Source organism: Panthera uncia, chromosome B4, assembly GCF_023721935.1.
Source record: "Panthera uncia isolate 11264 chromosome B4, Puncia_PCG_1.0, whole genome shotgun sequence".
In the NCBI taxonomy this organism is placed as follows: domain Eukaryota; kingdom Metazoa; phylum Chordata; class Mammalia; order Carnivora; family Felidae; genus Panthera; species Panthera uncia.
This window is the reverse complement of record NC_064809.1, coordinates 122,936,490-122,948,583: the sequence shown is the minus strand read 5'-3', so window position 1 is coordinate 122,948,583 and position 12,094 is coordinate 122,936,490. Positions and strand designations below refer to the sequence as shown.

At 46.1% G+C, this 12,094-nt stretch overlaps 1 protein-coding gene across 1 annotated transcript in view; it reads right to left on the bottom strand.

The window, feature by feature from the left end:
- The window catches only part of RFX4 (regulatory factor X4), an 80,287-nt gene extending 76,320 nt beyond the window's left edge, over positions 1-3,967 (bottom strand). Inside the window, exons 1-3 of the mRNA XM_049626231.1 lie at positions 3,772-3,967; positions 1,670-1,883; positions 252-329 (exon numbers count right to left, since the gene is read on the bottom strand). Of these exons, the coding sequence (XP_049482188.1) occupies positions 252-329; positions 1,670-1,883; positions 3,772-3,866 (387 nt within the window). The 5' untranslated portion in view covers positions 3,867-3,967. The remainder of the gene's footprint in view (positions 1-251; positions 330-1,669; positions 1,884-3,771) is intronic.
- Between the last annotated feature and the right edge of the window lie 8,127 nt (positions 3,968-12,094).

Genomic DNA, 12,094 nt, shown 5'->3' with positions numbered 1-12,094 from the left:
CCTGCAAACTGTCTTCCTCGTTGGCCAGCGGGACAGGATGCAGTTCGCTGGCTCGATCAAGGACAACTGCCTGTTCTCGTAGCAGGTCTGCAGAATGGGCTAACAACAGAGCCTGCTTCCTAGGATCACTGTAAAGATTACGGGTGCTCACGCACATCAGGGGTTTTCCCAAGGTCTGGCACCTAGTAGGAGCTACGGCTCCTATAATATTTTAATGCAGAGTATCCACAGCTCAACGCTTGTTGACCTACCTCATCGAAGTTGGCTCTTATTACAGTGTCCAGTATTCTCTGACAGTGCGTTCTGTACATCATAATAAAGGTAGAAACCTGTGGGGAGTGGGGGAGGGAGGGAGAGGATCAACAACAAAAGCATAATTAATACACATTACTGTGCCTTTGGAATTTCAGTTTTCAAGTCACTTATTCCCTGTTGAGGAGATGAAATTCACTTCACACCCACTCATCCTGGAAGACCCAGGTAAGTCTCGCTGTCACCAGTGGTGCTCTCTGACCCTGGGCTCCCTCCTCTGTGCTCCCATGGCACCTGCACGTCATTTCTCCATTGGAGCACCTGCCCTTTGGTATGGTGGAAAGCACAGGTTTCTCTCTCCCCCATTCTTCACCTCTGAGACTATGGGCTCTGGGAAAATTAGAAATGGCATGTTGTTCAGCCTCCTGTATCCAGCACTTTGCACAGCACCTGGCACATAGTAGAGTTCAGCGGGGCATATTAATGAAATTCTCCTCATCAGCTAAGACACGGAAAAGTTAAAACCCAGTGTGTACTTGTAAGAAGAGGTGTTTGCCAAAAATCACAAAAAGACTTTCAGAAATTTCCTGGAGTCTGTCCAGCAAAAGAACTTCATCTCCAGCTCCATTTATCCAAGAATTTTAAAGCTATAGTATAGCAAGTTTGTTGACAGGGGCGGGGGGGGGGGAGAGGGGGCGAGAAAGCAACTTTGAGAAAAAAAAGTATTTACTGGTTCTTAGATTTAAAGCATTATTTACAGATAATCTTTTTGCTTCAGAACACAGACATGCATTCATTTTTGTATAAACTTAGTTTGCTTATGACATAAGCATCCGTCTCCCCACTTGGCTGTGAGATTGCTGGGAGCAGGACACCTCTCTCTGTTCCCGCTGCCTCCCAGCTCCCAGCTCCCAGGGTGATATGCAGACAGTGGGAGCTCAACACCTCCTGCTGCACTGGGCTGCATCTAGATAGGTGCCTTAGAGATGTAGGTCAGAATTTCCTGCAAATACCCTTTGACCCAAACTATCTGATTCCCTGTACCTATAAAGATTTCTTTGTCTATCGCACTAAGGTTTCACCACATCCTCTGTAGCACATGGGAAAATAAACTTTATCCTATAAAATAACAATCAGGGTGCCTGGGTGGCTCAATGGGTTAAGCATCTGACTTTGGCTCAGGCCATGAGCTCATGGTTTGTGAGTTTGAGCCCCACATCGGGCTTACTGGTGTCAGCGTGGAGCCGGCTTGTCGTTAACTAAAGTCCACATTTTACTCGGATTTCTATCTTTACATTTTTAAACTCACCATTTTGCACTGAGAGAGAAAAAGAGAGGGAGAGGGGTTGTGTGCGTTGTGCGAGAGAAGAGAGAAAGGGGGGCCACCCACTCCCAGCAACACCTCAGACGTGGTCACCTTCTCCTCAGGCAGACTGGCTGGCAGATTTAGATCTTTGACATTTGGAAACTCTGGCAGCAACGTTCCAAGTTTGGACCGGGGTGAATATGCCACCGTCTGTTTGCTCACTTCTTTCTTGCCCGTCTCGCTCACCCAAGCGGCTCCTTTCTTGGAATACATCACATCATAATACTGGGAGCTTTCCTTCACCGCGATGCCATAGTAATGGTACCTGGGCGAGAGAGAGAGAGAGAGAGAGAGAGAGAGAGAGAGAGAGAGAGACCCACATGTACTGTTATCAGGTGGAGTTTCCTGGGCAGGGGTACCCAAGACCAGAATGGCTGGGCCTATCTTCCCTGGGCTAGAAGAGTTAATTCTCCTGTGAGACTTGACATCTCAGAAATCTAGAATTAAACCAAAGTTCCATGTTGCAGCCATCAATCAGGCAGGTAAAAATAACCAAAATTGCCTCCTACAGAAAATGTTAAGTCAAATACTTTGCAAAGCAGAAAGGGGGGTGAAAAAAATTTCCATTTATATTTAATCTCTTATATCTAGCCCCAAATGTGATCCCAGAAGTTCAGAACCTGAGTGTCCTTTTCTGTGGAGACCCAGGAAAAAGGGTGTGTTTGCAACTGCTAACTGTACCACCAACAAAAATTCATTTGGCCCATGTTTTCTTAATCAATAAATGGTAGCCTCAAAGAACCGTCTCTTTAAAAAGATAGACTCAGTATCTTAGTTGGCACTGAATGTAAAAGACTGAAACTTTTTATTAACTCAAATGGGCTTAATAACAGCAACGGTTTCAATAGAGACTAATGAGGGATGGAAGGCACATTTTGTTTGGATGCTAGCTACAAGCTATTGAGCACTTGCTACATACTAGGCACTTTGCAAACTACTTTACCTATTTTAATTTGTAACATAATACTCTGCAATAGGGATTACTACAGTCTTTCTACAGATGAGAAAATGGAGAGCAAGAAAGCCTGAGAGTAATTTGCTCTCCGTCATCCAGCTGTTGGGAAGAGGTTCTTCAAGACGGGTCTGTCTGGGGCGCCTGGGTGGCTCAGCTGGTTGAGCATCCAACTTCAGCTCAGGCCATGATCTCACGGTTTGTGAGTTCGAGCCCCACGTTGGGCTCTGTGCTGACAGCTCAGAGCCTGGAGCCTGCTTCGGATTCTGTCTCCTTCTCTCTCTGCCCCTCCCCACTTGTGCTCTCTGTCTCTTAAAAATAAATAAATGCAAATAAAAATTAAAAAAAAAAAAAAAAAAAAGACGGGTCTGACCACAAAGCCACTCCACTGCCCTAACAGAAAACACTGCAGGACTGCTGTTACAGACTTGGGAGGTACGTCAGAGTCACTTATGGAGCATAATAAAAATACAGATTCCTAGGCCCTCCCTTCCTACACCTGCTGATTCAGAAGGTGGGAGTGGGGCCCAAGAATCAGCACCAACACAAGCACCACAAGCTAACGCAGATGCACATCAGTTTAAGATTGACAAGCCCGTTAGGCTGAGCGTCTGCATACATTGTGGCTCTATGATCCCCAGTCGGTGTCATTCTCTACTCTTGTAAATCAATGCTCTTCATAGCAACTAACATGGTGCAAAGTGCTTTACACATATTACCTTATTCAATCCCACAAAGCCCCTGTAAAGCTGGAATTAAGTATTATCCCCATTTTGCAGATTAGGAAACTAAGGACCAGGGAATTTAAGTCACACGCCCATGATCACGCAGTGAGTGGACACAGGATTTGAACCTCTAAAGTGCGCTAACCACTAAGCCAGTGATTCTCAAACTTTACTACTAATAAGAATCACTGACAAAACATTAAAAGACAGACTCCTGGGCTCCACCCCCGAAGATTCTGATTTAGTATGTCTAGATTTCTAGACATAGATTTCTAGTCTAGATTTCTGCACCGCAACGCTAATGTAAGTAACTCATGGTCCTCGCTTTCAGAAACTCTGTACAACACATCAATTACTCGTTTCTGCTTGTGGAGATGTGGTTGCTGGTGCATTCTGAGTTATGGAAGAGGCTTCCCGGGGAGGGGAGATGAGCACACATAACCTCCCCTTCTCCCCACCCCCCTTACTCCTGATACCATTCGGTGATATTTCTGCTTAGTGGGCATCTCGCCTCCATCTGAATGCCTCCTGGGACGAAGAACTCAGGCCCTCCGAAGGCAGCCCTGTTCATCTTGGGTCGGGATCGTGATCAGAAAGTTCTTCTTTGTGTTGAGCTGCTCTCTGTCTTCTGCACCTTCTACTTCCCAACTGTCATAACTGCCTCCCAGAGAGCCACCGTCTGGGTGGGGGAGGGGAAGGTTCCGGGCTCTCCAGGGGGCCGGGCAGTTAGGACACGCCTCCCTAACCTTAACAAAGTTCCCCCTTTATAATCTCTTAAGATCAAGGTAGTGACAACACATTCAGATCATACCACTTCTTGATTTTCCCCAGCGTGTGTTGCTGAAATCAGCAACTGCAGCCAAGCTATTGCTCTGATCACTTCTCGGTTTTTCTATTTCAGTTCTATAGACATGTCAACACACTCCACGGTCACCCTGATTGATTCTGTCCAGGTAAAAGTGCCGAGGGATTTTCTCTAGAAGGCCAAGTTGGACACTAAACCTTCTTGTTACCTTTGCACTGGTTCCTTACTGAGCTATCAATTTGACACCACCAAATTTTTAAGGAAGATACCGCCCAATTCGTTAACTTCTGGGTTAAAGAAGACAAAAACAAAAACAACAAAAAATAAATAAAAACAGGCTCTCACATGTAGACAGAGGGAAACTTTCTCCAAGTTTCTGTAGGATAGGAAGCCCTTCTATCTTTATTATCTTTCTTCACTGTCTCTACTATGTATCTATTTCTACAGTCTATTTCTACTCTCCTTAGAGATGGGCAACAACGTATCTCTTCAAAGACTTGCCCCATTCTTCCAACCACCCACTTAATCTCTGGACTGAACTGCCCCTTGCGTACCAGCCACATGCTTACCAGCAAATAACTAAGGGGGCATCTGGTTTTGTACTCTATACTCTTCACAAGACTGACACCTCATTTTTAAGTTTTAAATTTTAGAAACTGGAATTTTTCTTTATGGATGACATTTATTCTTCAGAGCAGTCAGTCGCCTTGGAAAATTATTAGAAATTTATTCCAAAATGTCCCCTGCTCAAAATTTTCTGTAAATCTCTTTGAAAATTGCCCCCAGAGCTTCTGAGCCACACACACACACACACACACAGTCCTATTTTCAGAGCTTTACCAAAAAGGGTTTCTCCCAGTATGATCACCCACTTTCTTTACCTAACTTGACTCCAAAGTTAAATCCACCCTCGGAGGATAAGAATGCTGCCCAGGGTGGGCACCGGGTTGGCTCTACCAGTCGAACATCCGACTTGATTTCAGCTCAGGTCACGATCTCACAGTTCGTAATGGAGCCCTATGTCAGGCTCTGTGCTGACAACTCAAGCCAGCTTGATTCTCTCTCTCCCTCTCTGTCCGTCCATCCCCCCATTCAAAATAAATAAATAAACAAACAAACAAAAAGAATGCTGCCCAGAGATGGCAGGAGCAGGGGGGAGTGAGGTGACAGTATGGAACACGCTGCTTTTGAAGTACCCTCAGTTTCAAGTGTTACTAGTTCTATATGGTTGTTTGTTTAAGTGTCGGTGTTTTTTTAAGTCAGTATGTGCCGATCTGCTACTCAACATGGTCAAAATGTTTAGAAATGCTGCATGATAAGGCACCCTCTAGTGGAGTCACCAAGTAATCAACATAATAAAGGTTCTGAAAAGTCCTGCACGAAGGAACCTGTTGAACTCAGTGTTTCCCAAACTTACGTGGCCAACAGACCTTTTCCATGGAACACCTGTTAATGTCCAGAAACTTTTGAAATATCCCTTGAGGCAAGTCTTATAAGTCCTGTGCAGTGAAGGCAGAGATTCCCTTCCCACCAATTCACACCTAAGAGAAGGGGTCCATGCATCCTTCTCACTTTTCAGGACTCCTCCAGGAAGGACTTCCCAGGCTACCCTCTCTAAACTAGGCTACCCTCCTGTTACTCTACAACAAGCCTCTTTGACACAATCTGATTATCTCTTTTTGATCTGTCTTCCCCACCAGAGCATATGCTCCGTGAGGGCAGGTGACCTACACCTCATGCCGCACATCCGACACACAAAATGTGAAGCAAGGATGGGTTGGTCGGTTCCCAAAAACTGATGGCTGGGAGGCACTGCACCCTGTGTACCAGGGCATGGCTGGACCTCTCTGTCCCATCTCCCCTGCGGGGACTGGTACAGGTTGCTTCTCTGCCGAATGGATACTATCAGAGCAGAGAATTCGTTCAGTGAAACAATCCAAGTAACCTGGAAATTGTCCAAGAAGCCACAAAGTGCTCTTTTAAGTGATGCCCTGGACCATTTGACAAACACATCTAAAGGCAGGGTGGCACTAAGTTGGATTCCTTAAAACAGCTGGGCCAGATGGCTCTGGGTTTCGGGCAGCCCCTCTCTTGGGCGTCCTGGGAGAGGGGGACCTGTTGTCTAAAGCTCTTCGTGCCAGGCACAGACTTCCTGCCGGGCCTGTGAACTGAGCTCAGGATCAAAGGCCTGGGGCCCGAGCCTGACTCAGAGACGTGCGTTCTGCAGGCACAATGGCTGCCGGTGCTTACTTGGACTGTCCTCGGGTCCCGAGTCTTCTGGTGGTCAACTGAGGAAACTGCTGCCTTATGATCTGTAAGTCAACACAAGAACCGGTTACCCGTGGGGAAAGCGGGGAGCACAGCGACTGATTTTACAAACAGCAATCCAAAGGGGGAACGCATGTGTCCTTGATTGCAATAACCTATCAAGAGCCCATCGGGACCCTGGAGAGGATACGGGCGTTGGGGAGCTGGGAGGGGAGCACTGGAGTAACTGTGAGGCCCTGTACTCTGAAAGGGTCTCACTTGGCTGCTCTGTGCTCCCCTCCCCCCCCGCCCCCACTCACAATGTAGGGGGAGTACTGGCTGATCCAGAACATGTCACCGCCCTGCTTAGAGCCTTCCAATGGACTCCATCGAGCCTGGGACAAAGACCCACCCTCAGTCTCTTTAAGGAGTCCCTGCTCTTACCTCCTGGCCTTCATCTCCTATGACTCACCCTTACTCACCAGACTCCAGCCACGCTGGCTTTTTTTTTTCTTTTTCTTTTTTACTATTCCTGAGACACACTAGACTCACTACCCACTGGGGCCTTTGTAGGGCAGCTCCCTCTGCCAGGAGTGCAGCTTCATCACATCCTCACAGGACGGGCTCCTTTTCTTACAACATCCAGGCCTCTGCCCAGAGGCCTCCTCTAACGAGCCAGCAGGAGTAGCACAAGCAATCCTTTATCATCCCGTGGCCCTGCTTTGCATGGTCTTCTTCTCACTCCGCACTCTCTGAAATTACCTTGTTCACTTACTCTCTGCGTGCCTATTTGATGTCTCCCCCACCTCAGCATAAGCTCCTTGGGAACAGGCACCTGGCCCAGGGCTTGGCCCAGGTGAGGAGCTCAAACCATGCTGCTGAGTGGAGGAATGAAGCCCGACCTCTGCCCCAAGGGTATATCCTTGACTCTTCTGCAGTGTTGCCCAGGATATTCATATGGATTTGCAAGGAACCTGGGAGGAGAGGCCGTCTGCCAAATAAAGACACAACCAACAGGCCTCATCCTTGGTGTTTGCAGAGATGATGTTTGTGGATAGGCAGGATAATGCAGGGGTTCCGTGTGAGGGCTTTGGAACTCAGCTCCCTGGATTAGACAGATCCCAACTTAGCCATTTGTTAGCTGGGGACCCTTATTTAGGCATTCAAATGGCTCAGTTTCTTCATTTGTAAAATAGGTATGATAAGCCCTACCTTAGAGAATTCTTGTAAAATCTATAAGTAAACATATGTGGGTAATTTGCGACAATGCCTTGCACTTAGTAAGGCCTCAATAAACGTTACCCATTATTACCACTGACTGTCCTGATCATTCATTCCTTTTTACTTCCACGGACTACTTCTGAAGTCCCAGCAAATTCTTCCAGCTTCCCTCCCCTTTTAGAACAGCACCACGCGGGTAGGCACGGTCAGGGAGACCCCACGCGCAAGCTGCCCTTGGTGAGTTGAGACACGCCTGCCGACTTCCCTGGTGAGGCATGAACATACAGTGCCTTCTCAGAGACAGGGATGAGTCTCTCCTGACCCAGCACACCCTCTCCCATCCACACTGCTATTCTCAGTGACTGACCTGCTCAGTCATTCAACTGACATTTACTGTGACCCTGTTAGTTATTCGAACATGGAGGTGCTGTTTAACCTCTCTGATGTCTGGGGACTCAGGGGTTTATATATTCATCCCCAGGGGCACCCGGGTAGCTCAGTAGGTTATACGTCTGACTTCGGCTCAGGTCATGATCTCACAGTTTGTGAATTCAAGCCCTGTGTTGGGCTCTGTGCTGACAGTTGGAGCCTGGAGCCTGCTTTGGATCCTGTGTCTCCTTCTCTCTCTCTGCCCCTCCCTCTCTCTCTCAAAAAATGAATAAACAGTTTTTAAAAATTACATACTCATCCCCAGATCAGAGGGATAGGTGCTGGTGGCCTCAACTAAACTGGCATCAGTGGGATGGAAGGAAGTGGACAGAGAATCTGGAATGGGTGAAGTAAGGATCGACCATTTCTGTACATTGGGAAGCTACCTCTGGTGTGAATAATAGGGCAGCATTTCCTCATCTGAAAATGGGTGTAAAAGATGCATTCCTTAAAAGGATGGTTAGAAAATCTAATAAGATAACATGACGATACTACTTTGGGAAATCAAAAAGCCCTTCTAAAATGTTCGCTCACAGCGATGATACGGTTTCAGAATTCTCTGAAATCTTTCTGTATTGACAGAGACAGCCCTGGTTTCTCTCACCCTCACTCCCATAAGCTGAGGATATGGGTCCTCACTTGGACTACGTCCCTCTCAAAATGCTGTGACCTGAGGGAAATGCAGTATTCGGGGTGGGGTCCCAGCGACAGCACTCTGCCCCAAGGTGCGCACCATGGTTTTAGTGGCCTCACCACCTCCGGCCAAGTACACCCTCCAGACTTTCATCACAGAACCGATTTCAGAGCCAAGATATGAAGGAGCTGTTCACAACGGTACAAACCTGAACGGCTACAGATATTCCAATACAGGACGAGGGAAAATAACACAAAGCATGAAGATGAAGTCCGGGTTAAAAGTGGGTTATGATTTGGGTTCAGAGTTTGCTACCTGACCAATACAGTAAAGTCACGGGAGTCCCAGTACCCATCAGATAAACACACACTAGCTGCCTAGGAAGAGCAGAGATCTTTTTTGCATGTTGGTCTAGGACATTTCCCCCATACTGCAGGCACGACAGTGAGGTACCATGTTTAATGTTCTGATATTAGCAGGCATTTGGAAAATGATACTACTGAGTGAAGTCAAAGGTGTGGCAAAACTGAAACTCTCAAAGATTGCTCATGACATTATTTATTATCGTACTACCACTCCCCAAACATTATTACGATACATCTCACGAACCACAAAATATTCATACTTTTTGATCTATGAATTCCAAGGAAATAATCTGAAACATGAAGAAGCTACGTGCAGGGTTACTAATAAGAGAGACAAATTGGAAGCAGCATTAAGGGTCCAATGACAGGGAGCTGGCTAAATAAATGATCATATATACATTCAATAGACCGTTATGCAGGTGTTAAAAATGACGGTAACAAAAATTATGTCACGGCACAGAAAACTTATGTATGACATGATGTTAAATAAAACAGTATACCTCAAAACTACATTTATACTATGCTTATAGTTTGTTTTTACAAATATAGGAAATGGAAAAGGAACGTGGAAAAGTAAAAATGGATATCAATTAAGGTGGTAGGATTGTTATGAGAACAAAAAGATTTTTGTATAGCATTTGTATACAAGGTCAACATTTTTTCCAGATAGAAAAGGATTTTCTCATTACAAATATTTCTAGGGGCAGCTGGGTGGCTCAGTTGGCTAAGTGTCCAACTTCAGCTCAGGTCATGATCTCACAGTTTGTAAGTTCAAGCCCCGCGTCAGGCTCTGTGCTGACAGCTTGCTCAGAGCCTGAAGGCTGCTCCGGATTCTGTCTCCTTTTCTCTCTACCCCTCCCCCGCTCACACTCTGTCTCTGTCTCTCTCAAATATAAACATTAAAAAAAAAAAAGAAATATTTCTAATTCACAAAAGACATTCACGATAACCTTGAAGGAAGCACCAAAAATCTTACAGAATGTTATAGTGGCTGTTTTTCTTTTTCTTTTCTTTAAAAATATAAATAAATCATTCCCTATTCCCTGCAAACAATATGTAGATAATTTTTAAAAGCAGCATTTGAGGGGGGGGGGATGCTAAGCTTTATCATTATGTGATTTAAGAGAATGAGTATAAAATTCTGAATCTAAGTATTTATCCAAATGGCATCCTACATAATATCCTGGCCCCAGGCTAGGTACTAGGCACTAGGGCCACAGACTCTGGTCTAGAGATGTTCTAAAAAGCCCCCGGGGAAACAAAGCCTTCAGAAGCTGTCTGTTCTACCTCGAAGAGGCAATAAAACATACAATCAGTGTATTTGCAATTCTCTGTGCTATGATCTTGAGGAATTATCAAGCTGTGGAATAGGGCCTTCAAATGCACAGATCCATTCATCCTAGGATTTCCTCCATAGCTCAAGGGTTTTACTTACTCCTTTTGAATAATGTGTGGATCTATATGCGCAGTTTTACTATCTTGTGGCCAGCACCACACTCCACTGAGTCGCCCAAGACAGAAGAGGAGAGACTGTGCTCTCTCTTCCCGACCCTGCACAACCCCATGTCACACTGATTCTGACGAAGACGCCTGCTGAGCCCGGCCACTTCTCTCTGTCCCCGCGCGGCGCCCCTAGCCCACCCTGGCCTCACCCAGACCACAGACACACCCTCCTAACTTGGCTGCCCTGAACATGACCATTTCACTTCCTCATTGGAAACACTAGGTGCCTGCTCACTGCCTACACTGAGCTGCGGCCCCAAGAGCCACAATAGGTTGTCTGACGGTACATAGTTTGGATTCACTCAACAATAACTACTTACTAAGCTCCTCCTATATGCCAGACACTTTGCTAGGCACTGAGGGACACAACACTGAGCTGAACAGAAACAGCCTTTGGTGAGGAAGCTTACATCTAGTGGGAGAAGACCAAAAATAAATTAATTAAAATGTCAATATATCTTGTATCAGGTTAAGTGCTACAGAGAGGAACAAAAGGAACAGCGTGAGTGGAATGGAGAAGGTAGGGGTGGGGGGAGAGTTTTTTTTTGTTGTTTTTTTACGGTGATAAGGGCTAAGTGGTAATGTGGCATTAGAGTGGCAACCTGAAGGAAATGCGAGAATGAGCCTCATGGATATGGTGGTGGTGGTGGTGGTGGAGGGGAGGGGGGGTTTCAAGCCCAGAGAACAGCCAGTGCAAAGACCCTGGGGTAGGAGCTTGGAGCTTGTTTGATGCGTGTCAGAAGAGCAAGGAGGCCAAGTGGCTGGAGCACAGTAAGTGCTCAGGAGAGCAGGAGAACAGGAGGTCGGGAGTGGCTGATGGAGCATGGTTCATGTGGGGCCTTGTAGGTCTTTATGAGCACTTCTGCTTTTACCCACAATGAGATGGGGAAACCTTAGAGAGCTCCAAGCAGGAAAGTGGGGAATAAGTCTGACTTACCTTTCCAAAGGACAGCCCTGGCTGCTGGATGGAAAAGTGACGTCAGGGGGCAAGGGTAGAAACAGGGAGACCACGAAAAGGCCACTGTGTAGTCCAGGCAGGAGACATTATGGCTCAGTACCTTAATCCATTGATTCAATAAATCAAAGAATAAATGAAGCCCCTCTCTTTGGCTGGCCACGGAAGTTGTTTCTAATATTGTATTAACGTAAATAATGCTATAAGCAGTACCTTTTGGATAATGATTTTTCTTTTTATTTAATTTATTTATTTTGAGAGAGAGAGAGAGAGAGAGAGAGAGAGCGCGCGCAGAGGACAGGCAGAGAGAGGGAAAGAGAGAGAATCCCAAGCAGGCTCTGCACTGTCAGCACACAGCCTGACACAGGGCTTGGTCTCACGACCCGTGAGATCATGACCTGAGTCAAAACCAAGAGTCGGACGCTTAACTGACTGAGCCACCTACGTGCCCCAATTTTTATTTTTATTGGCCAGTATTTTGGTTTTTTTCCCCCTTTACAATAGTTTCTCAAATATGGAGCTGCCTGATTAAAGGGGAGAAATATTTCAAGGTTTGTGAGAGGTACCGTCAGTTGCTTTCTATGAAGTGCAGAAGGCTATTATCACTTTCAAAAAATGTGCTAAATTGAAGGGCCAAAAG